General features: G+C 41.6%; 4 protein-coding genes across 4 annotated transcripts; all 4 read right to left on the bottom strand.

Moving 5' to 3' along the window:
• Positions 1 to 24: 24 nt before the first annotated feature.
• LOC116737460 (extracellular calcium-sensing receptor-like) lies at positions 25 to 4,023 on the bottom strand. Its single transcript, XM_032590611.1, has 6 exons — positions 3,652 to 4,023; positions 3,171 to 3,465; positions 2,248 to 3,039; positions 1,892 to 2,119; positions 1,693 to 1,816; positions 25 to 1,490 (listed from the first exon to the last, which is right to left on the bottom strand). Exons 1-6 carry the CDS (start codon positions 3,882 to 3,884, stop codon positions 583 to 585), a joined length of 2,580 nt encoding a protein of 859 aa, XP_032446502.1. The 5' UTR covers positions 3,885 to 4,023; the 3' UTR covers positions 25 to 582.
• A 544-nt stretch (positions 4,024 to 4,567) lies between these two features.
• On the bottom strand, positions 4,568 to 9,976 carry LOC116737456 (extracellular calcium-sensing receptor-like). Its single transcript, XM_032590606.1, has 6 exons — positions 9,681 to 9,976; positions 9,280 to 9,574; positions 8,366 to 9,160; positions 7,988 to 8,215; positions 7,737 to 7,860; positions 4,568 to 6,703 (listed from the first exon to the last, which is right to left on the bottom strand). The coding sequence occupies exons 1-6, from the start codon at positions 9,974 to 9,976 to the stop codon at positions 5,796 to 5,798; spliced, it is 2,646 nt and encodes an 881-aa protein (XP_032446497.1). The 3' UTR covers positions 4,568 to 5,795.
• Positions 9,977 to 15,310: 5,334 nt separating this feature from the next.
• Positions 15,311 to 19,424, bottom strand: LOC116737459 (extracellular calcium-sensing receptor-like). The gene is made up of 6 exons (XM_032590609.1): positions 19,129 to 19,424; positions 18,728 to 19,022; positions 17,816 to 18,610; positions 17,047 to 17,274; positions 16,798 to 16,921; positions 15,311 to 16,414 (listed from the first exon to the last, which is right to left on the bottom strand). The coding sequence occupies exons 1-6, from the start codon at positions 19,422 to 19,424 to the stop codon at positions 15,513 to 15,515; spliced, it is 2,640 nt and encodes an 879-aa protein (XP_032446500.1). The 3' UTR covers positions 15,311 to 15,512.
• Positions 19,425 to 20,739: 1,315 nt separating this feature from the next.
• LOC116737446 (extracellular calcium-sensing receptor-like) lies at positions 20,740 to 24,487 on the bottom strand. Its single transcript, XM_032590591.1, has 5 exons — positions 24,193 to 24,487; positions 23,304 to 24,095; positions 22,994 to 23,221; positions 22,014 to 22,137; positions 20,740 to 21,641 (listed from the first exon to the last, which is right to left on the bottom strand). The coding sequence occupies exons 1-5, from the start codon at positions 24,451 to 24,453 to the stop codon at positions 20,740 to 20,742; spliced, it is 2,307 nt and encodes a 768-aa protein (XP_032446482.1). The 5' UTR covers positions 24,454 to 24,487.
• Positions 24,488 to 25,141: the final 654 nt, after the last annotated feature.

The following is a 25,141-nucleotide window of genomic DNA, read 5'->3' as shown; positions in this document are numbered from 1 at the left end:
TGTGCAGTTTCTAATAGTTAGGAAAAGATGATTTCTGTTTGGTTGCCGTGGTAAAATCAATGGCGTTTGGACTGCTTGAAAGCAAAGTTGAGAACTGTCACCACTTTGTGATGGTTTAGTATGAGTAATCTGTGAAAAAAAAAAAATCAAGCTCCTCAACCTCCTCTCTAAGATATTATTGCCATGTACAGAAATTCACCGTTCCTGGCCAGAAACAACCAATCACAGTCAGGGGGAAGGTCTTAGCGCCGTCAATCAGGCTGCTGCATCCAATGCTCAAGATGCAAATGGAAGAGAAAAAACTTACTGTTTGAGGAAAACTGTTTATCCATTGGTATCTATCATGGGTGGCCATGCTAACTAGCCTCTGCTACGCCACAGAAGCTGTAGCGAAGCAGAGAGCAGGGATGAGGGTGTGAGCAGCACGTACACATGGACAAAAAAACAAACAAATAAAGTAGCTGTGAACATTTAGCTGGGATTATTTTTTTTTTAGATTATTTTGCAGCTTTATTTATACAGGTTGTCCTATAGAGATTGAAGCACATGAAGTGAGGCATAGAAACATTTTAAATCATACAGTTATTTCAGGGCGCCCTTCCCTATCATGTTCTTTTTTGTATTTTTTTCTGGTTTTATCAGCATGACGTAACATTTTGGAATAAAGATACAAAATAATAATCCAAAACTGGAGGCCAGAATAGCAAAGATTTCTACAGCCACACTGAACTTCCCAGGAGAGCTGACGTACGCTGGGATGAAAGTGATCCAGACAGCGCAGAATATCAGCATGCTGAAGGTGATAAATTTGGCTTCGTTGAAATTATCGGGCAGTTTACGAGCCAGGAAAGCACAAATAAAACACAAGACGGCAAGAAATCCTATATACCCAAGCACAGCCCAGAAACCCACAGCTGAACCCAACGAACACTCCAAGATGATTTTGTCTTTAAATTCTTTAAAATTCTTGGATGGAAATGGAGGAGAGATGCTTAACCAGAGGATGCAGATTATCACTTGTATAAGAGTAAACCCAAGAACACTGACTCTCTGCTGCGTAGGCCCAAACCATTTCATCACGTTTCTTCCTGGAAGTGTGGCTTTAAACGCCATTAACACCACTATGGTTTTTCCAAGAACACAGGAGATGCAGAGGACGAAGGTGATGCCGAACGCTGTGTGCCGCAGCATGCAGGACCAGTCAGAGGGCTGGCCGATGAACGTCAGAGAGCAGAGGAAACACAGCTTTAAGGAGAAGAGCAGCAGGAAGCTCAGCTCAGAGTTGTTTGCCCTGACAAGAGGCGTGTTCCTGTATGTGACAAAAATGACTGCGACGACGACAGTCATGCATGTTCCAAACAAAGAAGCCGCAGTGAGCAATGATCCCATAATTTCTTTATATGAAAGAAACTCTGTCTCCTTTTTTATACAAGCATCTCTATTTTCATTTGACCAGGAGTCAAGAGGGCATCTCACACAGGTGACAGAATCTATGAAATCAACAAACGTGAAGAGTTAAAAGACTTAAACTTGCAGGCTTGTTTTTGTTGCATTTGTCATTTGTAGGTTTATCCACAAGTAACGGCACATAAATGAGTGCACAATTTGAAAAACTAGTTTTTGCAAATTGAACATTTTTATTTCAATTAGCATTTTTCTTGGTTACAAGTTCTGCCTTTAGCTCTAACTTGCCTGTGCTGTTGCTTATTTCTCCTTCTGCACAGTGTAAACAGTCATAACAACAAATAGGTTTTCCTTTCTGGAGGACTTTTCGTGTTCCAGGTGGACACTTCTCACTGCAAACTGAGACAGGCATCTGCACAAAAAAACCCGCCACGTGTTAAAAAAATAAAATAAAATAAATATGTTGCCATTTTTGATAATAGCTTACCATCAGTGAATTTTGAGCCCAGATTATTGACTCAATTTGCACATCCATCTGTCTGTCCCCTGCCAACGACGCATCATACAGACCCACTACTGCAAATTCCACAGGGCCGTTGTCTCTTCTTTGCCAGTTTATAATTTCATATTTTGCGGCTGGATCTCCGTTTGCATTAAAGTACACTTCATCCCCTTCCTTTGTTTTGAAATAAATCTCTTTTATTTGCTGTAAAATCTAAAGAAATGTGTAAAATCAATACTCGATAGTCACTCTTTGCTGTGTTGACGACTTTGTTTTAACAGTTTACTCCTTTCCTCGTAGCCCTTCATCGTAACTTTGATCACAGTAAATGCCGAGCTCACCGTCAGCGGATGTAGCTGCGCGTTGCTGTCACATGTTTGGTTACAGCTGAGGATATTGTGCAGAGCATGGGCAACAGCATACACCCCTTTGTACATGTTGTTAAATATGGGCATGAGCGACATGTCGGTGAAGGTGTTTTCGACTCCTGTCAGATCCTCCTGTCCTGTGCATTGTGTCTTAATCTCCACTGAGTATGACCGCTTAAACGTGCAGCCGAATAATGTCTCCCAGAACTCTGTGAACAAGTCGTTGTTTGAGGAAAACAATGGCTCCACATTCAGTATGAACTCTTGAAGGCCACTGACGTGCGCTTTGGGGATGGAGAGGCCAACGGCTCCGTCTAGGATGTGGTTCCTGTCTCCTGCTGCGGTCTGGAAATCAAATATCCAGGCCTCAGTTCCCACCCACTGGTAGCCAGTTAGGTTGTGGCTGGAGAACTCGTGTATAATCACATCCATGTCAGCTTGGGAGAGGAAAGCGACTATCACCTTTGAAGTCGAAGCCTTGATAATGTTAATTATTTTTTGGATTTTGTCCGCTGGATCCGTCCTGAAGAAAGACACGGAATACTCAAGGCAAATGCCCAGATGCTGCGCAGCTTCTGTGAACGTCGCCATGCCGCTGTTGCCGTAATCATCGTTCGTTCTGACGGCTCCGACCCAAGTCCATCCGAAGTGCCTCACTAACTGGGCCAGAGCTCTGCTCTGATAGTAGTCGCTGGGTATTGTTCGGAGAAATGAGGGATATTTGGATTTGTCACTGAGACAAGCACATGTGGCAAAGTGGCTGATCTACAACAAAAAAATACATAAATCACATTATGCTGATTAAAACATATTTTTACAGTATAAACATACAAAAATGATATATTAAAAATGACCAACTCGTTTACAAAAATGCAGCGGTTGCCAGTTTTACACACCATCGGTATAAAAAATGGTCCAATGACAGTGGCTATCGCCGTGCTCGGAGAGGAAGAGGCTTCTCCCATTATGGCCTGCACTTGTGCAGGTCTTCCACATTCCTTGGAAGGAGCAGACACATTTTCATTATCGTTAAGCAAGGCCAACGCAACCTTCACACTTCTGGCGTTGAAGCCACACGTGTCATAGATTTTGTAGCCCAGAGAAATCCCCGGCAGCAGATCTGAGCTGTTGTTTATCTCCTCGATGGCAAAAAGCATGGCTTGGGCTAACTGGAACTCTCTGAAATTCAAGCTTTATTCAAGACAGTGATTAATAATTTGCAACATGTTCAGTTTCTTCTGGAAAATCAGCATGACGGAAAAATGAGAAACAGGTAACAAAACCATAATGTTGCTTAGTTTCTGAGAACCTGATGTGTTGAACACTCCTGATTTATTTCAACATTTTTTAATGAAAATACTTATTGGATAGAATTACCTGGTACATTGCAGTGGAAGAGGTTTATCAGTGTAAGTCTCCTCTCTTTCTTTCCAGTTGTTGTGGAAGGAAAAAAGCCCCCCCAACATAACGTCTCCATCCTTCACCAGCTGAGGGTTTTCCAAATCCCCGTTCTGACTGCATACAAGCTCTTCAGCCTGAGAAAAACATGCTATCAACAAGAACTGTAACAGTAACCAGCCCTGCCGTAACCTTCTCTTAGCAGACATCATGCTGAGCAGTAGCTACCCTGACAGGTGGCGTCACATGTGCAATAACATGCGCCAGACTTGTACTTATGCTTTTGTGAGCAGCCTGCTCTGCATTGGAAAAGTGACTTTTCATCTCTGTGGACCTGCAAGGTGGGGGCCGATCGAATAGGTCTGAAGGCAATGAACTTAAATAAAAATAGACGGTAAAAATGATAATGTTGCAAAATAATTTCAAAAGTTAGTAAACAGAAGCATGAACCCAGCCTTAGACTAAACTCCCGACAGCAACACAGAATCAGGAAAACTCAACAAAACAAACAAAAAGCAAAAAAAATAAAAATAAATCAATCCCTTGAATTTTGAAATACTCTAAAAACAACCCTGATGCTCTCCTACAGATAAACAATGTTATTAAACTGGCTTAGAGTTGCAATTTTGGCCCAGACTTGGTTTTTATACACCTCTAGATGACAAAGAAAATGTATTTGTGGGTTTTATTCTAGAAGAGTAAAAAAATGTTTTCCTTTCTTCCAGCTTCACGTATCAGAGCAGTAATCTGTTTAGTCTTTGCCGTCAACAGGTGGTTAAACGGGTCAGTTGTCCATTGCTGACAATCAGGCCTTGCTGCTCATTTTAAAGACGATCAGTGAGTGAAATAAATATTGGTCATAATTTTCTCTATAGACACAATTTTAATGAGGCTATGCTTCAAACCAGATATTGGCAGCAACTCAACTAATCCACACATACAAAACAAATTAGTTTTAAAAATAGCTATGTCTAATAATTTGGAATGGTTCACTGTATAGGTAGTAAACAAACTCGCAAATGTATTTAATATTTAGTACAAAAGCCTCTTTTTTTTTAAACAACAGCTATAATATCGCAAACATTGACCGACTGAGGTGATACGGTCCTTCATTCAAATTGATTTTAAGTCTTTGGGAGCTGATCTATGCACAATGATCTTCAGTTCTTTCCTCAGCTTTTCAGATGGAGTCAAGTCAGGTGATTTCATTTTCTTTCTCTGAAACTAGTAGACAGTTATCAGGGCTGTGCATTTGGGATAATTGTCTTGCTGACAAACACTTGTTTTCCCCTCAGATTCATGAGATGAATGTCTAAGTTTACTTTTCCCGTTAATCCTTCTTTCAGTTCTCAACTTCAACCTTTCACTGTTGCCATGGTGATTTAGAGGCGAAGTGCAGTGCCATCCGTCCTTGAAGAGCAGTGTGTCAACAATTACGACGAAACCAGAAAATAGATATTGTGCATCTATACGAGCATTTCTTTCCAAATGCCTTTTACAAAATTCAACAATGCAGCTCCAGTGAAAATGTTAAATAGCCAAAATAACTGACAAAGATTATTGTTTTTAAAAGCTGTGAAACTTTTAATGAACTGCAAAACGTTCTGAAACATGTAGATAAGCTATCCTATAATTTATGAGCAATAAAAACACATATGGATACAATTGGGGTTAGTATGGCAACATGGATATAAATAATAATGAATAAATATTTCCCCAAAGTCAAAACAAAACTTAGTTTTGAATCATTGAATCAATAAATAATCAGGGCCTATATTCTTCTCTTAGGCTCATTAAAATTCCTCCTCATTTCTCCTAATATTTTGTCATCTTCTCAACTTTCTTAGCCATAAGGTGCTTTGTGAATAACTTAACTTAACAAGGTAAAATTCTAAGAAACATTTTAGAATTCCCAAAAGAATTTTCCTAAAAGGAAATGGCTAGAAGCAACTTTTACTCTTAGGATTCTTTGAGAACACGGAACCAGGTTTATAGTGATGGCTGATAAAAATATAACTTGCTTTCTTAGAGATGTATAATGATACAAGATAAAGAAAAAGTCTTAGAAAATATACAGACAAATTTCATACTAAAAACGCTTCATCATACATTACGTTCCTGACTTATTTTGATGGCCCTGGTCCCATCATATTCTTCTTTGTATTTTTTTCCGGTTTTATCAACATGATATAACATTTTGGGATGAAAATACAAATTAGTAATCCAAAGGTGGAGGCAAGAATAGCAAAGATTTCTACAGCCACACTGAACTTCCCAGGAGAGCTGACGTACGCTGGGATGAAAGTGATCCAGACAGCGCAGAATATCAACATGCTGAAGGTGATAAATTTGGCTTCGTTAAAATTATCGGGCAGTTTACGAGCCAGGAAAGCACAAATAAAACATAATGTGGCGAGAAGGCCTATGTACCCAAGCACAGCCCAGAAACCCACAGCTGACCCCAAGGCACACTCCAAGATGATTTTGTCTTTAAATTCCTTAAAATTCTTGGACGGAAATGGAGGAGAAGTTGCTAACCAGACGATACAGATGATCACTTGCATAAGTGTGAAGCCCAGAACTCCAAGTCTCTGCTGTGTAGCTCCGAACCATTTCATCACATTTCTACCAGGGCGTGTCGCATTGAATGCCATTAAGACCACCATCGTTTTCCCAAGAACACAGGAGATGCAGAGGACAAAGGTGATGCCGAACGCTGTGTGCCGCAGCATGCAGGACCACTCAGAGGGTTCTCCCATAAAGGTCAGAGAGCAGAGGAAACACAGGGTTAAGGAGAAGAGCAGCAGGAAGCTCAGCTCAGAGTTGTTTGCCCTGACAAGAGGAGTTTTCCTGTATTTGACAAAAATAAGAGCAATAACTGCAGTCATACACGTTCCAAATAAGGATGCTGCAGTGAGCAAGGCTCCCATAATTTCTCGATGTGACAAAAACTCTGCCTCCTTCTGTATACAGGCATCTCTTTTTTTGTTTGGCCAGAAGTCAATAGGGCATCTGATGCAAGAGACAGAATCTGAAAGGTAATGTTAAAAGAGATGTTGGACATTTACACTCTTAATTTATTTTCAACCCTTTGTTTTCAAATTATTTACACAGATGATGCAGAAATGATTTACCTTCTATGAGATTGTGACAGTGGATGGCATTATTAAAGGGACTAATGGGTGGTATTCTCTATTTTCCAGGCACATAGTGCACTCTTATAGCACAAATAAGTAGATGAGTTGCTTTCAGTTGTCATCAAAATGCTGAATATATCAAACATAACTTTAAAAAAAAATTACTTTGCAATTTGGCACCTTGAAGTTGCCTCTGTCTCTTTAAGAAGCTCCTATTCTTCTAGTGAAAATCCTTCCTAAAACTGAAGCTACAGCATATCACAGATTCCAAAAGAAAATAAAAACAGGAGACCACGGATAATATAGGAAATAGCGTCCCCTTCACTTCCGGAGTGCAATGGTCCCATTTTTAAATAAGGTATGAGACTGACAGTTGTCCGTCCCGCCCCTTTCCGTTTGCTGCAGCGAGGTCTACTTGCTTTCTGACAGTCCTTCATCATCACGTCATCACAGAGCTTTTTACGGCCCTGGAAAACGTTACGAGACCACTGCACTGAACCCCATTGTAAACCTCCTGGTTATTCCACCAAATATTGATTTCTGAACTCTTCCTGAGTTAAAACATTAGTATTGCTGTTTATTAATGAATATGAATTTATTCTCTTTGCATTATTTGAGGTCTGAAAGCACTGCATCTTGGTTTGACCATTTCTCATTTTCTGCAAATAAATGCAAACTTTTTGCTTGGAATTTCGGAGACATGTTGTCAGTAGTTGATAGAATAAAAGAACAACGATCACTTTACTGAAACATACTGTAAAAAGTAAAATCAGAGAGCCTGATCATTTTTAAGTGGTATCTTAATATTTTCCAGAGCTGCATAAAATTTCATTTTATATTTCCCAACAAAAAACTTAAATATCTCAGCATTTTTGTGCTATTTAGAATTTTATCTGTTACTTCTTCTTGTATTAAATATTATCTAACCTGTGTTGTTGCTTATTTCTCCCTCTGCACAACTTATACAGTCGTAGCAGCACACAGGTTTTCCCTTCTGGAGAACCTTGCGTGTTCCTGGGGGACACGTCTCACTGCAAACTGAAACTGGGACCTGGATGGAAACAAACAATTGGAAAGAAGTAAAAAAAAAAAAAAAGAAAAAAAAGAAGTAAATGTCTGGATCTTTTCCCTAAGACAGGCTGTGAAATTATTTTCCATAGTATCTGCAGTAGGATTACCTGCTCTGAATTTTGAGCCCAAACTACAGACTTCTGCTGCACATTCATCTGCTCATCTGCAGGTAAAGATGCATCATAAAGACCGACTGTCTCGAAGCTCACAGGGCCGTCTTCTCTTGGCTGCCAGTTTATAATATCATATTTTGCTGCCGGGTCTCCATTCTCATTGAAGTAAACCTCTTCTCCTTCCTTTGTTTTGAAGCGAATTCCTTTTATATGCTGTAAAATCTAAAGAATGGAGAGCCAACATGCAGTGACCAATGTACTCACGTTAACTCAAATGAAAACATTTGTGAGATGTCATGATTTAAGTTAAAAAAGATTCTCTTTAACAACATTTTTTTATGTTAAGTGTGTTAAAGTTGATATCAGGCTCACCGTTAATGGGTCTAGTAGTGGCACCTTGTTGTTGCATGTTTTATTACAACCTAGGATATCATGCAGCGCATGAGCCACTGCATACACTCCTTTATACATATTGCTAAATATGGGCATTAGTGACATATCAGTGAAGCTGTTTTCCACTCCAGTCAGATTCTCATGGCCAGTGCAGAGCCTCTGGGTTTCCCCTGGTTCTGACTGTTTGACTTTGCAGCTAAATAACTCCTCCCAGAACTCTACAAACAAGTCATTGCTTGTTAAATACAGCGGTTTCACATCAAGTATGAACTCTTTGAGTCCACTGACATGCGCTTTGGGGATGGAAAGGCCTATGGCTCCGTCTAAAATGCGCTTATTATCTCTCGAGGCACTCTGAAAATCAAAGATCCAGGCCTCGCTGCCAACCCACTGGTAGCCAGTCAAGTTGGACCTGGAAAGCTCTTGCAGGAGAACATCCATGTCCGCTTGGGAAATGAAAGCGACGATCACCTTCGAGGTGGAAGACCTGATTGTTTCGATTATCTTTTGTATCTTTTCCCACGGATCTGTTCGGAAAAAAGTTAGAGAATATTCCAGACAGACGCCCAGCTGCTCGGCAGTTTCCGTGAACGTCGCCATGCCGTTGTTGCCGTAGTCGTCGTTGGTTCGAATAGCCCCAATCCAAGTCCAACCAAAGTGCTTCACCAACTGGGCCAGAGCTCTACTCTGATAGTAGTCGCTCGGTATTGTTCTGAGAAATGAGGGGTACTTGGATTTATCACTGAGACAAGCACATGTGGCAAATTGACTTATCTAAAATAAAATAATTACACAGTCTTAGGTCAATACATATATTCTCACATTTTCTGTCCCTGTTATATGGCATTTTACAGTGCTATCAAAATGGTGTAGATGTTACCAGTCTTACCCACCAGTGGGACAGAAAACGGTCCAATGACAGTAGCTATAGCCATGCTCGGAGACGACGAGGCTTCCCCCATTATAGCCTGCACTTGTGCAGGTCTTGCGCATGCCTCGGAAGTTGCAGACACATTTTCATTACCATTGACCAATTCCAGAGACACTTTAATACTTCTAGCAATGGAGCCACAAGTGTCATAAATCTTACAGCCCAGATAAATCCCTGGTAGCAGGTCCGAGCTGTTATTGATCTCCTCGATGGTGAAAAGCATAGCCTGGAGCATCTGGAGTTCTCTGAAATTCAAACTTGATTGACAAAGCTTTACATAGTTGACATGATAATCAGCCCCTTATGAAAATAAAAAAACAAAAGTCTAAATATTTAGAAATGGCGTTTATGTAAATAGATTACCTGGTGCACTGTAGGCGCAGAGGTTTTTCCTCATAAGCCATCTCTACTTCGTTCCAGCTGACATGGAAAGAGAAGACTCCCCCCAGCATGATGTCTCCATCCTTCACTAGTTGTGGGAACTCAGGGTCTCCTCTGTGTGTGCATAGTTGCTGTTCAGCATGAGAAAAATATGCCGACAACAACGGAAGCAAAAAGACCCAACCCTGCTCTGGCTGTTTCATTCTAGACCTTTTGCTCAGGGACAGAGATAAATCACCTGGCAACATCACAGACACATTAATGGTAGATGGCGACATCACCAATATTTATGCTATTCTGTAGCAGCACATGATAGCTGAAGAAAACAATAATGCATCTCTTAGGACCTCATGGTGAGGGTGTGAGCAGGAACATGACCAAATGAAGAAAATGATGAAGTAGAGGTTAACTAAGAGGTTATTGTATGTTTAAGGGTGTATTTCCTATTCTGTCATGACTTTTAGTAAAGGTTCAGTGTGGTTCTGAATGGGCAGAATATCTTTTTCAACTATGGGAATGGTAGTGATCTAAAAGACATTATTTTGAGGTTCCTTCAGGTCTAGATGATCCATCTGATGCTCTGATTTAGGCTGTGAGGAGAAAAAACAAGATACAATGAACAAACAGCCAAACCTTTGACACCTAGTATAGCACTGTGTATGTAATACGCCACCGGCAACAATTTTTGCCATATATACAGTACAGACCAAAAGTTTGGACACAACTGTGTGTCCAAACCTTTGGTCTGTACTCAGTTCAGACCAAAAGTTTGGACACACCTTCTCATTGAATTCAATGAGAAAGTGTGTCCAAACTTTTGGTCTGTACTGTATATGTATTCTTATTGTGATTGAAAGATGCATAAGGTCATAAAATTCTCATTATATGTGAGTAGAAGGTCCTTCAAAGAACATATGTCCAAAATATTTTAGTTATTTTTGTCTAATAAAGTATTTTACTGACTTCCAATTGTAAAAGATTGAAACAGACATTTACCTCCAGGAGTACAGGCAGAAAGTAAAGAGGTCTGGTCATGTGACCATTCACACTAGCTACATGAAATTGATATTTCTTAGAATAGACATCCTATTGTTATAGTTTTAAATTTTCAATTAGCTACCAAAGGCTAAATCTAACACCACATCGGCTCCCTTTACCCAGCATTTTCCTCGCCAATGTCCTTTCTCTGGCTAATAAAATGGACGAGTTACGACTATCCATCACGAGTGACAGACGGATTATGGACTCAAATGTCATGTTTTTCACCGAAACATGGCTAAACAACAGCTGCCCGGATAATGCTATCCAGCTAAGTGGACGCCACACACACCGAGCCGACAGGACAGCAGATGACTCCGGCAAGACCAGAGGCGGAGGTTTGTGCATTTATATTAACAAAGCTTGGTGCACAGACTCTGCTACTACCGAGAGTCACTGCTCACAGAATGTGGAGTTTTTAATGGTCAAATGCAGACCTTATTACCTCCCAAGGGAATTCACCTCGATCATCCTCACTGCCGTGTACACCCCCCCGGATGCTAATGCCAAGCTAGCCATGAAAGAACTCTATGCGGCTATTAGCAAACACCAAACCAAATACCCCGAGGCTGCTTTTATTGTTGCAGGTGATTTCAATCACTCCAACTTGAAGAAAGTCCTTCCCAGATTCCACCAACATGTCTCCTGCCACACCAGAGGAGACAAGACCCTGGACCATGTCTACTCCAATCTGGCTGGAGCCTACAATGTGACACCCCTCCCCAACATCGGACAATCAGACCATCTCTCCCTGTTCCTCACACCTCGGTACTTACCACTCATCCAACGTGTGAAACCTACCGTGAGGACAGTAAAGGTGTGGCCAGAGGGCTCAGACGCTGTGCTCCAGGACCGGTTCAGGAATACAGATTGGACTATTTTCCACCATACAGACTTGGATCAGTACGCCTCATCTGTACTGAACCATATTTCCACCACCATAGAACGTGTCACCACCTGCAAACGCATTACCATGTACCCCAACCAGAAACCCTGGATGAACCGAGACGTTCGTCTCCTGCTGAAGGCCCGCAACATCGCCTTCAGGTCAGGGGATGCACAGACTTACAGTGCAGCCAGGGCTGAGCTGAAGAAGGGAATCAAGAAGGCCAAACACCACTACAAAAGGAAGGTGGAGGATCATTTTTCTAATGCCAACCCCCGACGTATGTGGCAAGGCCTTCAGATTCTCACAGACTACAAGAACCCCAATACCACCCCCGCTTCTACTGATGTCTCCTTCCTCAACGAACTTAACAACTTCTATGCTCGTTTTGAGAGAGGGAATACCACAACTGCAACCAAAGCAGCTACCACCCCAGGCCAACAGCCACTGACTTTCCTCCCCACTGACGTAGGAGCGGCTCTGAGCAGGATTAAATCCCACAAGGCTGCGGGTCCTGATGGCATACCTGGACGTGTCCTCAGAACGTGCTCTGGGGAGCTGGCAGGAGTGCTGACGGACATCTTCAACCTGTCCCTGGCCCGCACTGTAGTACCGACCTGCTTCAAGTCTACCTCCATCGTCCCAATCCCCAAGAATCCCAACCCAACCAGACTCAATGACTACCGCCTGGTAGCCCTTACCCCCATCATTACCAAGTGCTTGGAGCGGCTGGTCCTAGCACACCTCAGATCCTGTCTCCCCCCCACACTAGACCCCCACCAATTTGCATACAGGCAGAACAGGAGCACAGAGGACGCAGTCTCTATAGTGCTGCACTCTGTCCTTTCTCACCTGGACAGTAAGAACACTTACGCCAGACTGCTGTTCTTAGATTTTAGTTCAGCATTCAGCACTGTCATCCCATCACAACTCATTACCAAACTCACAGACCTCGGCATCAGTCCACTCATGTGTAACTGGTTGCTCGACTTCCTGACCAGTCGAAGTCAACATGTCCGGCTGGACAACCACTTCTCATCCACCATCATCATAAACACCGGAGTGCCACAAGGCTGTGTGATGAGTCCCTTCCTCTACTCCCTCTTCACCTACGACTGCAGACCTGTCCACGGCTCTAACGCCATCATCAAGTTCGCAGACGACACCACGGTGATCGGCCTCATCAGAGATAAAAACAACCTGCAGCTGAACACCGAGAAGACCAAGGAACTTATCGTGGACTTCAGGAGGAACGCTGACCCACATCCACCCATCCACATTAAGGGGACAGTGGTGGAGCGTGTGGACACCTTTAAGTTCCTGGGAGTCCACATCTCCGAGGACCTGACTTGGACGACCAGCTGCTCCAAACTCATTAAGAAGGCGCATCAGCGCCTCTTCTTCATGAGGACCCTGAGGAAGAACCACCTGTCCTCAGAGATCCTCACGAACTTCTACCGCTGCACCATTGAGAGCATCCTCACCAACTGTATTACAGCTTGGTACGGGAACTGCTCTGTCTCCGACCGGCAGGCGCTGCAGAGGGTGGTGAAAACTGCCCAGTATATCGCCGGGGCACCGCTCCCTGCCATGAAGGACATCTACAGGAAGCGGTGTTTGAAAAGGGCCGGGAAAATCACAAAGGACTCCACTCACCCAGGACACACACTCTTTTCCCTCCTGCCCTCTGGGAGGCGTTACAGAAGCCTACGGACCAGAACCACCAGGCACCGGAACAGCTTCTTTCCCACAGCTGTCACGCTTTTTTTTTTTTTTTTCCGTCAAGATGGCGCCGGCGCAGCTGGCTGCCTGCAGATGCAGCTCCCGTCGTGTGGTGTGTGTTTGTCTGTGTATATTTGCTCTAACCGATTAATGATCCGTGCTTGAAGAACCCATGGATCATCAGTTGGGCTTTCCACAAGGGCTGGATGTGGTTCTGTCGATGTTCTCCGCGTTCTTCTGCTACTTTTTATACTCTTGGTTGCGGAGAACCTCGCCGAGCAGAGTAGCGGCATTGTGTGCTCTCGTGAACGGCTGATTGCGCTGTGTGGGCCTCTGCTGCTGCCCGGAGACGGGCCTATGGTTCCGGAGGAGTTACGGAGGAGACGACGGGGCTGCGGGTCTGGAGTTAAACGGAGGTAGAAGAAGAGACGGCGCAGGCCAGCGTTACCGGCGATTATTGTGGGGAACGTGAGGTCTTTGGTAAATTGGACAGACAAACTCACGGCGCTGGTTAGGACCCAGAATGAGTACTGGGAGTGCAGTATCTTCTGCTTCGCGGAAACCTGTATGCACTCGCTTATTCCGGACTACAGCGTGGAGGTTCCTGGATTTTCCTTGGTGCGGGGGACAGGGACCTTTCCAAGAGTCGGAAGAAGAGGGGCGGTGGGATTGCACTTATGTGAGTGAGAGGTGGTGTAATCCCGGCCATGTTAACGTGAAGGAACAGATTTGTAGCCCGGACATTGAACTTCTGGCTGTGGGAATGCGGCCGTGTTATTTACCGAGGGAGTTTACGTCCGCCATTTTGATCGCTGTTTACATTCCCCCATCAGCTGATGCAGCGGTGGCCTGTGACGTCATCAGCTCTGACACAGCCAAACTCCAGACTAAACACCCGGACGTTGTTATTGTGTCTTGTCTCTTGTCTTGTCTTGTCTCTATGCTGTAACTGCGAAGTAATTTCCCTGCTGGGATGAATAAAGTACTTCTATTCTATTCTATTCTATTCTATTCTATTTTGAACGCCTCCTGACATAAAACATAAACTATAAGGACTGTACTCCCCTATCCTCTCATACAACAATAACACATGGACTATCCTCACACACACACACATCACGGACTGTTTTCTTCACACACACATAAAACCTGTAAATTTTATCTGCCATTATTTATCTATAATCCATTCCCTAACATTCTGTATAATCTGTATAATCTGTGCATATAGCTCCCATATTTATATTTATACACAATATCTATATCTCTTGCTATAACCCCTTATAGTCCATACATACATAGTCTTGTACATCTGTAAATAAATATTATATCTCGTAGAGCACTTCTGGATAGATGCAAACTACATCTCGTTGCTTGTACTTGTGACAGTGCAATGACAATAAAGTTGAATTCTATTCTATTCTATTCAAAAGCTAAAACAACACATTTAAAGCATCCAAAAGTGGAAAAAAAATGTCTGGCAACAATTGTTAAGCCAGTTAATGCTTTATTCTCTCTAGACAAAGTAGATGATTTAGTGAGCTCTATATAATTAATATGTCAAAGTTATAAAGCTGTAGGTTTTATCTGTACTCTGTCCCTGGGAGAAAAAAAATCAACAACTTTAACTTGTCATTTAAGTGCGCTAAAATCAACATAGGATCTGTTTTGCATTCATCTCCTTTTCTCCACATATTGATTCTTTTTGTTTATGAATGCATTTTTCACAAGCTACGTTTTTCTGACTGCAACCACCATATAGTTTATTATGATTATTATTTTATTTCTTTTCTTATGGAATTCAAGTCACTTTTCTCAAACGTTAATAAAAAGGGAAGACATTACATTTTATTAGGATCAAATTATTAACCGTCATAACAATTGAAAAAAATAAGCATTTCTGGTAGAAATTACATACAAATAACTTTAACATGATGGTAAAAACATGGATGTTTTGAAACTAAAAATAAGTGAACATTAACAGCCAGATAAATTAATTTTAGAATCTCTCAAGCAAAACAAACAACAAAGCACTATAGGCAGATTTATTTCTCTTGAACATTTCCGAGGGTCCCTCCTTGACATTTTAACTAAACTATATAAATATAAAATGCTTTCATTATATTGGAAGACTTAAGATTATAAAATGTCTTGACTTGTCAAGATGGCTTTCAAGCCCCCTTTCCCATCATACTCTTTTTAGTATTTCTTTCTGGTTTCATTAATATGACATAACATTTGGGGATGAAAATACAAATTAACAGCCCAAAAGTGGAGGCCAGGATAGCAAAGATTTCTACAGCCACACTGAACTTCCCAGGAGAGCTGACGTACGCTGGGATGAAAGTGATCCACACAGCGCAGAATATCAACATGCTGAAGGTGATGAATTTGGCTTCGTTGAAATTGTCAGGCAGTTTACGAGCCAGAAAAGCACAAATAAAACATAATGTGGCGAGAAACCCAATGTAACCAAGCACAGCCCAGAAGCCCACAGAAGAGCCCAGAGCACACTCCAAGCTTATTTTGTCTTTAAATTCTTTAAAATTCTTGGATGGAAATGGAGGAGAGATTATCAACCAGAGGATACAGATGATAACTTGTACTACGCTGAAACCCAACACGCTCAGTCTCTGCTGTACGGGTCCAAACCATTTCATCACATTTCTACCAGGAAGTGTAGCTTTGAACGCCATTAAAACCACTATGGTTTTCCCCAGGACACAGGAGATGCAGAGGACAAAGGCGATGCCAAACGATGTGTGCCGCAGCATGCAGGACCAGTCAGAGGGCTGGCCGATGAACGTCAGAGAGCAGAGGAAACACATCTTTAAGGAGAAGAGCAGCAGGAAGCTCAGCTCAGAGTTGTTTGCCCTGACAAGAGGAGTGTTCCTGTATTTAATAAAAATGTACGCCACGACAGAAGTCATGCACGTTCCGAACAGAGACGCTGCGGTGAGCAACGCTCCCATAATTTCTTCATATGAAAGAAACACGGCCTCCTTCTTTACGCAAGCGTCTCTCTTCTCGTTCGGCCAGGATTCAAGGGGGCATCTCACACAGCTGACAGAATCTGAAAAAATTAAGTCAAATATGAACCAAGGCTTTGAAAAAAACGTTGTTTTTTTTTATGATCAAAGTTAGATTACAATACTGTTTTCTAAAACAACTTGAAAATGCTTCTTTACTATGTAATAGTAACAAAAATGTGGCTCAAAAATGGTGATTTATTTAGTCCTAATGGTAAATAGATTGTACCAATATTAAAATGACCATCAAAAGACTATACTTATGTGAAATTTTTTTTTTTAAACTTCAGGCACCCTTAATACTATACAGTAGTTCAATATTTCATGGATTTTATTTTCTAAAACCTTAAGAGATTTAATTCACTAAATAAAACTTTTCCTGTGATACACTAAATATAAAAAAAGCACACATTAAGCAATGCTAAACCTGTGCTGTTGCTTATTTCTCCCTCTGCACATTTTATACAGTCGTAGCAGCACACAGGCTTTCCCTTCTGGAGAACCTTGCGTGTTCCTGGGGGACACGTCTCACTGCAAACTGAAACTGGGACCTGCATGGAAACAAACATTTGGAAAGAAGTAAAAAAAAAAAAAGAAAAAAAAGAAGTAAATGTCTGGATCTTTTCCCTAAGACAGGCTGTGAAATTATTTTCCATAGTATCTGCAGTAGGATTACCTGCTCTGAATTTTGAGCCCAAACTACAGACTTCTGCTGCACATTCATCTGCTCATCTGCAGGTAAAGATGCATCATAACGACCGACTGTCTCGAAGCTCACAGGGCCGTCTTCTCTTGGCTGCCAGTTTATAATATCATATTTTGCTGCCGGGTCTCCATTCTCATTGAAGTAAACCTCTTCTCCTTCCTTTGTTTTGAAGCGAATTCCTTTTATATGCTGTAAAATCTAAAGATAAGATAAGATAGATAAGATAAGATAAGATAAGATAAGATAAGATAAATCTTTATTGTCATTGTCACAAGGACAACGAAATTGAAAGGGTGCCATCAGTCGGTGCACATGCCCAAAAACGAAAAATAACTGTCTCACAATTCACACACAACGCAAGAATCAACAAACAACTGGCAAAAAAAAAAAATAAGAACAACCACATTCTCACATACATCATTTATGATGATTAATGGTTGTTTTTGATTGCATTTAGTTTTGTTATTGCTATCGGGTAGAAACTGTCTCTGAGACAGTTGGTTCTTGTTCTGGTTGCTCTGTATCTTCTGCCTGAAGGCAGCAGTGTGAACAGAGAATGTCCGGGGTGAGAAGTGAATGGAGAATGGAAAGAAAGAATGGAGAGCTAACATGTAGTGAACAATGTACTCACGTTAACTCAAATGAAAACATTAGTGAAATGTCATGATTTAAGTTAAAAAAGATTCTCTTTAACAACAATTATTTATGTTAAGTGTGTTAAAGTTGATATCAGGCTCACCGTTAGTGGGTCTAGTAGTGGCACCTTGTTGTTGCATGTTTTATTACAACCTAGGATATCATGCAGAGCATGAGCCACTGCATACACTCCTTTATACATATTGCTAAATATGGGCATTAGTGACATATCAGTGAAGCTGTTTTCCACTCCAGTCAGATTCTCATGGCCAGTGCAGAGCCTCTGGGTTTCCCCTGGTTCTGACTGTTTGACTTTGCAGCTAAATAACGCCTCCCAGAACTCTACAAACAAGTCATTGCTTGTTAAATACAGCGGTTTCACATCAAGTATGAACTCTTTGAGGCCACTGACGTGCGCTTTGGGGATGGAAAGGCCTATGGCTCCGTCTAAAATGCGCTTATTATCTCTCGAGGCACTCTGAAAATCAAAGATCCAGGCCTCGCTGCCAACCCACTGGTAGCCAGTCAAGTTGGACCTGGAAAGCTCTTGCAGGAGAACATCCATGTCCGCTTGGGAAATGAAAGCGACGATCACCTTCGAGGTGGAAGACCTGATTGTTTCGATTATCTTTTGTATCTTGTCCCACGGATCTGTTCGGAAAAAAGTTAGAGAATATTCCAGACAGACGCCCAGCTGCTCGGCAGTTTCCGTGAACGTCGCCATGCCGTTGTTGCCGTAGTCGTCGTTGGTTCTAATAGCCCCAATCCAAGTCCAACCAAAGTGCTTCACCAACTGGGCCAGAGCTCTACTCTGATAGTAGTCGCTCGGTATTGTTCTGAGAAATGAGGGGTACTTGGATTTATCACTGAGACAAGCACATGTGGCAAATTGACTTATCTAAAATAAAATAATTACAGTCTTAGATCAATACATATATTCTCACATTTTCTGTCCCTGTTATATGGCATTTTACAGTGCTATCAAAATGGTGTAGATGTTACCAGTCTTACCCACCAGTGGGACAGAAAACGGTCCAATGACAGTAGCTATAGCCATGCTCGGAGACGACGAGGCTTCCCCCATTATAGCCTGCACTTGTGCAGGTCTTGCGCATGCCTCGGAAGTTGCAGACACATTTTCATTACCATTGACCAATTCCAGAGACACTTTGATACTTCTAGCAATGGAGCCACAAGTGTCATAAATCTTACAGCCCAGATAAATCCCTGGTAGCAGGTCCGAGCTGTTATTGATCTCCTCAATGGTGAAAAGCATAGCCTGGAGCATCTGGAATTCTCTGAAATTCAAACTTGATTGACAAAGCTTTACATAGTTGACATGATAATCAGCCCCTTATGAAAATAAAAAAACAAAAGTCTAAATATTTAGAAATGGCGTTTATGTAAATAGATTACCTGGTGCACTGTAGGCGCAGAGGTTTTTCCTCATAAGTCGTCTCTTCTTTGTTCCAGCTGACACGGAAAGTGAAGACTCCCCCCAGCATGATGTCTCCATCCTTCACTAGTTGTGGGAACTCAGGGTCTCCTCTGTGTGTGCATAGTTGCTGTTCAGCATGAGAAAAATATGCCGACAACAACGGAAGCAAAAAGACCCAACCCTGCTCTGGCTGTTTCATTCTAGACCTTTTGCTCAGGGACAGAGATAAATCACTTGGCAACATCACAGACACATTAATGGTAGATGGCGACATCACCAATATTTATGCTATTCTGTAGCAGCACATGATAGCTGAAGAAAACAATAATGCATCTCTTAGGACCTCATGGTGAGGGTGTGAGCAGGAACATGACCAAATGAAGAAAATGATGAAGTAGAGGTTAACTAAGAGGTTATTGTATGTTTAAGGGTGTATTTCCTATTCTGTCATGACTTTTGGTAAAGGTTCAGTGTGGTTCTGAATGGGCAGAATATCTTTTTCAACTATGGGAATGGTAGTGATCTAAAAGACATTATTTTGAGGTTCCTTCAGATCCAGATGATTCATCTGATACTCTGATTTAGGCTGTGAGGAGAAAAAAACAAACAAAAAAAACAATATTCAATGAATAAACAGCCAAACCGTTGACACCTAGCATAGCGCTGTCTATGTAATACGCCACCGGCAACAATTGTAGCCATATATATGTATTCTTATTGTGATTGAAAGATGCATAAGGTCATAAAATTCTCATTATATGTGAGTAGAAGGTCCTTCAAAGAACATATGTACAAAATATCTTAGTTATTTTAGTCTAATAAAGTATTTTACTGACTTCCAATTGTAAAAGATTGAAACAGACATTTACCTCCAGCAGTACAGGCAGAAAGTAAAGAGGTCTGGTCATGTGACCATTCACACTAGCTACATAAAATTGATATTTCTTAGAATAGACATCCTATTGTTTTAGTTTTTAATTTTCAATTAGCTACCAAAAGCTAAAACAACACATTTAAAGCCTCCAAAAGTGGGATCAACAACTTTAACTTGTCATTTAAGTGCTCTAAAATCAACATAGGATCTGTTTTGCATTCATCTCCTTTTCTCCACATATTGATTCTTTTTGTTTATGAATGCATTTTTCACAAGCTACGTTTTTCTGACTGCAGCCACCATATAGTTTATTATGATTATTATTTTATTTCTTTTCTTATGGAATTCAAGTCACTTTTCTCAAACGTTAATAAAAAGGGAAGACATTACATTTTATTAGGATCAAATTATTAACCATCATAACAATTGAAAAAAATAAGCATTTCTGGTGGGAATTACATTCAAATAACTTTAACATGATGGTAAAAACATGGATGTTTTAAACTAAAAATAAGTGAACATTAACAGCCAGATAAATTAATTTTAGAATCTCTCAAGCAAAACAAACAACAAAGCACTATAGGCAGATTTATTTCTCTTGAACATTTCCGAGGGTCCCTCCTTGACATTTTAACTAAACTATATAAATATAAAATGCTTTCATTATATTGGAAGACTTAAGATTATAAAATGTCTTGACTTGTCAAGATGGCTTTCAAGCCCCTTTTCCCATCATACTCTTTTTAGTATTTCTTTCTGGTTTCATTAATATGACATAACATTTGGGGATGAAAATACAAATTAACAGCCCAAAAGTGGAGGCCAGGATAGCAAAGATTTCTACAGCCACACTGAACTTCCCAGGAGAGCTGACGTACGCTGGGATGAAAGTGATCCACACAGCGCAGAATATCAACATGCTGAAGGTGATGAATTTGGCTTCGTTGAAATTGTCAGGCAGTTTACGAGCCAGAAAAGCACAAATAAAACATAATGTGGCGAGAAACCCAATGTAACCAAGCACAGCCCAGAAGCCCACAGAAGAGCCCAGAGCACACTCCAAGCTTATTTTGTCTTTAAATTCTTTAAAATTCTTGGATGGAAATGGAGGAGAGATTATCAACCAGAGGATACAGATGATAACTTGTACTACGCTGAAACCCAACACGCTCAGTCTCTGCTGTACGGGTCCAAACCATTTCATCACATTTCTACCAGGAAGTGTAGCTTTGAACGCCATTAAAACCACTATGGTTTTCCCCAGGACACAGGAGATGCAGAGGACAAAGGCGATGCCAAACGATGTGTGCCGCAGCATGCAGGACCACTCAGAGGGCTGGCCGATGAACGTCAGAGAGCAGAGGAAACACATCTTTAAGGAGAAGAGCAGCAGGAAGCTCAGCTCAGAGTTGTTTGCCCTGACAAGAGGAGTGTTCCTGTATTTAATAAAAATGTACGCCACGACAGAAGTCATGCACGTTCCGAACAGAGACGCTGTGGTGAGCAACGCTCCCATAATTTCTTCATATGAAAGAAACACGGCCTCCTTCTTTACGCAAGCGTCTCTCTTCTCGTTCGGCCAGGATTCAAGGGGGCATCTCACACAGCTGACAGAATCTGAAAAAATTAAGTCAAATATGAACCAAGGCTTTGAAAAAACATTATTTTTTTTAATGATCAAAGTTAGATTACAATACTGTTTTCTAAAACAACTTGAAAATGCTTCTTTACTATGTAATAGTAACAAAAATGTGGCTCAAAAATGGTGATTTATTTAGTCCTAATGGTAAATAGATTGTACAAATATTGAAATGACTATCAAAAGCATATACTTATGTAACTTTTTTTTTTCAGGCACCCTTGATACTATACAGTAATTCAATATTTCGTTGATTTCATTTCCTAAAATCTTAGAGATTTGATTCACTATATAAAACGTTTCCTGTGATACACTAAATATAAAAAAGCACACATTAAACAATGCTAAACCTGTGCTGTTGCTTATTTCTCCCTCTGCACATTTTATACAGTCGTAGCAGCACACAGGTTTTCCTTTCTGGAGAACCTTGCATGTTCCTGGTGGACATCTCTCATTGCAAACAGATACAGGCACCTAAACAGACAAAATTAAATACAGAGGTGTTGTAAAGAAAATAATTATTGTTTGGTGCTTAATATAGCTAATCCACGACATGTGTAAAGGTATAGCCAACACTTTAATTTGGAATAGTTTCTGTTGAGCAGTTGGGAATTCAGCAGACAAAGCAGGGCCTTTTTTCCTCCCCCTTTTGACAGACACAAAGCAATAAAATTTACATTCCGATAGGAGTTACAGACTTCTTGGTGCCTCTCCCCGTATCTGGCACGGCCCAAGACGAAGAGGTCCGCCCGTTTGCTTAGATAAAAAACAGACACCTTTGCTATAAATCAGGAAGTCCCAACTTTCTCTGGGGGGCCGAAACAGGTCTCTGATTGGTCAAAACAACAGAACGCCTTTTTTGCATATATTAAATAGGGAAACGCCTCTTTGGTTAAAATTTCAGGTCAGCACCGGAGAGTCGGAGAGTTTTTTTTCCATCTTTTTACTCCACGTGGGCGCCTTTGTCTGTCTTATGTGTTTCGTGTGTCTTCCCTTGTGTGTCTTATTTTTATGAGAAAATGCATATCTCTGTTCCTCTGCAGCTTTGTTGTCGATTGTTTTGTATGAGATTAAACTCCGTGATCTGTGACGTCAACACGTTTTGTTGTTGTTTCGTTTTAGCAGCACGCCGTCGCTCCACGTCGCCCACTGAGAGCGTCACTCGCCAAGGACTCGGAAGATCCCGGGCAAGATTAAAGAGGAAAAGAGCCAAACGTTTTGTCCAACGCTAGCATAAAATGATCCTCTTTTTTAATAGTGTAAAAACATATTTAAAAAGAAAAGGATGAACACTGGAAAGTGCCATTTTTGGTTGCAGTTTTAAAGTTACCTCTTTAGAGTTCTGTGCCCAAACTAAAGACTCGTTTTGTAGATTCATCTGTTTATCTGGTGGCAGCGAGGCATCGTAGAAACCCACAGTGACAAAGTCCACAATGCCATTTTCTTTCCTCTGCCAGTTTATGATTTCGTATTTTGCAGCCGGATCTCCATTCTCGTTAAAATAAACCTCATCTCCTCCCTTTGTTTTGAAGTGGATGTTTTTTATGTGGCGTAAAATCTACAAAGACAAGCAAAACGTTGCTCGAGCATTTCAAAGTCCCCCCAAACGGACTAAAGCATTTACAGCATTCTCGACTTACTGTTAATGGATCGAGCTTCGTGCTGATGTCACACGTTCGATTGCAGCTGAGCACGGTGTGCAGTGCGTGAGCCACAGCATACACTCCTTTGTACATGTTGTTAAAGATGGACATGTGGGACATTTCCGTGAAAACGTTTTCCACTCCCGTCAGATCTTCGTGTCCGGTGCACTCTTTCTGCATTTCTGGTGATTCCGACGGCTTAAACTTGCACCTAAACAATCCCTCCCAGAACTCTGTGAACAAGTCGGCGTTGGACGAGTTGAGTGGCCTCACGTCAAACATGAACTCTCTGAGACCGGATACGTGCGCTTTGGGAATGTAAAGGCCTACGGCTCCGTCCAGAATGTGATTCTTATCTCTGGATGCGGTTTGGGAATCAAAGATCCAGGCCTCTGTGCCCACCCACTGGTACCCGGTCAAGTTGTAGTTTGACAAGTGTTGTATGAGCACATCCATGTCCATGTGAGAGAGGAAAGCAACAACCACCCTCGATGTTGAGCCCTTGATCATTTCAATCAGTCGTTGTATTTTGTCTGACGAATCGGTTCTAAAGAAAGTCGTGGAATATTCCACACAGATACCCAGCTGCTGTGCAGTTTCTGTAAATATAGCCATGCCATTATTGCCATAATCTTCATTTGATCGCACGGCTCCGACCCAAGTCCATCCAAAGTGCTTCACTAAGTGGGCCAGAGCTCTGCTCTGATAGTAGTCGCTGGGTATTGTTCTGAGAAATGAGGGATATTTGGATTTATCACTGAGACAAGCACATGTGGCAAAGTGGCTGATCTGAAAGTACATGTACATATAAAACATTTTAAATGTCTCGTGTAACTGACATAAATCGGTATTTGTCGTTATGTTAGTGTGCGTCAGTCCTACTCACCAGTGGGATATGAAACGGTCCGATGACAGTAGCTATAGCCATGCTCGGAGATGAAGACGCTTCTCCCATCATGGCCTGCACATTAGCGGGTTTTGTGCATGCCTTTGAAGTGTCAGACACATTTTCGTTACCGTTAACCAAGGCCAGTGCACCTTTAATGCTTCTAGCAATGGAGCCACAAGAATCATAAATCCTGTACCCCAGAGAAATGCCTGGTAGCAGCTCCGATCGGTTATTGATCTCCTCAATGGCGAACAGCATAGCCTGGGCTAACTGGAATTATCTGAAATTCAAACTTCATTCAAACAGTTGCAAGTTGTTGGTGTAATAATCAATATCTTATGTAGTAATTATATACTTTAGCAAACATTTCTTGTGAAGTGCTATTTTTACATCAGTGCCAGATTCCTTGAACACAATGTAAATACAGGTGAACATGTTACCTAGTGCATTGCAAAGGTGGAGGTTTTTCCATGTAGGTGTTCTCTCTTTCTTTCCAGCTTGTGTGGAAAGAGAAGAGTCCTCCTAACAAAATGTCTCCGTCCAGAAGCAGCTGAGGGTTTTCGGGGTCTCCTCTCAGTCTGCATCCCTGCTCCTCCGCCTGGGAGAACGACGTCACCAAGAACAGGTGCAACAGTGCCCAGCCCTGCTCCGGCCACTTCTGCATGAACGTCATGTCGAGTCAAACCGCTCAACAACATGGCATGTCCCCTTCACTGACAGGCTCACACTGATATTTATGCAGCTTGGAGCAGCACAGGACGCAATGTTATGTCAATGGTTCTCTCTGTGGAGCTGAAAGGTGGGGCGAGTGGACAGAGGTGTGACTTGTGATTCTAACCTCACATGCTCTGTTACGCTGTATGTGTTTAAGTTTTTGTTTCCTCTTTTAGGAAAAGTTTTTTTTTATTGTAATTAGAGATGTATTTATTACTAATTCTGCAAAGAA

This window comes from Xiphophorus hellerii, chromosome 18 (genome assembly GCF_003331165.1).
Source record: "Xiphophorus hellerii strain 12219 chromosome 18, Xiphophorus_hellerii-4.1, whole genome shotgun sequence".
Classification (NCBI taxonomy): domain Eukaryota; kingdom Metazoa; phylum Chordata; class Actinopteri; order Cyprinodontiformes; family Poeciliidae; genus Xiphophorus; species Xiphophorus hellerii.
This window is presented reverse-complemented; position numbering and strand designations above follow the sequence as displayed.

Excerpts from the sequence above, each read along its gene's own strand:
- LOC116737460 (XM_032590611.1), bottom strand. The coding sequence starts at position 3,884 with ATGATGTCTGCTAAGAGAAGGTTACGGCAGGGCTGGTTACTGTTACAG. Across the intron at positions 2,120-2,247 it reads CGCAGCTACATCCGCTGACG|ATTTTACAGCAAATAAAAGA; the intron begins GTGAGCTCGGCA and ends ACATTTCTTTAG. Across the intron at positions 1,817-1,891 it reads GGGCTCAAAATTCACTGATG|ATGCCTGTCTCAGTTTGCAG; the intron begins GTAAGCTATTAT and ends TTTTTTGTGCAG.
- LOC116737456 (XM_032590606.1), bottom strand. The coding sequence starts at position 9,976 with ATGTCGCCATCTACCATTAATGTGTCTGTGATGTTGCCAGGTGATTTA. Across the intron at positions 9,575-9,680 it reads CTGCGCCTACAGTGCACCAG|TTTGAATTTCAGAGAACTCC; the intron begins GTAATCTATTTA and ends TTGTCAATCAAG. Across the intron at positions 9,161-9,279 it reads GACCGTTTTCTGTCCCACTG|ATAAGTCAATTTGCCACATG; the intron begins GTGGGTAAGACT and ends ATTTTATTTTAG.
- LOC116737459 (XM_032590609.1), bottom strand. The coding sequence starts at position 19,424 with ATGTCGCCATCTACCATTAATGTGTCTGTGATGTTGCCAAGTGATTTA. Across the intron at positions 18,611-18,727 it reads GACCGTTTTCTGTCCCACTG|ATAAGTCAATTTGCCACATG; the intron begins GTGGGTAAGACT and ends ATTTTATTTTAG. Across the intron at positions 16,922-17,046 it reads GGGCTCAAAATTCAGAGCAG|GTCCCAGTTTCAGTTTGCAG; the intron begins GTAATCCTACTG and ends GTTTCCATGCAG.
- LOC116737446 (XM_032590591.1), bottom strand. The coding sequence starts at position 24,453 with ATGCTGTTCGCCATTGAGGAGATCAATAACCGATCGGAGCTGCTACCA. Across the intron at positions 22,138-22,993 it reads GGGCACAGAACTCTAAAGAG|GTGCCTGTATCTGTTTGCAA; the intron begins GTAACTTTAAAA and ends TTGTCTGTTTAG. Across the intron at positions 21,642-22,013 it reads AGAAATAAGCAACAGCACAG|ATTCTGTCAGCTGTGTGAGA; the intron begins GTTTAGCATTGT and ends TAATTTTTTCAG.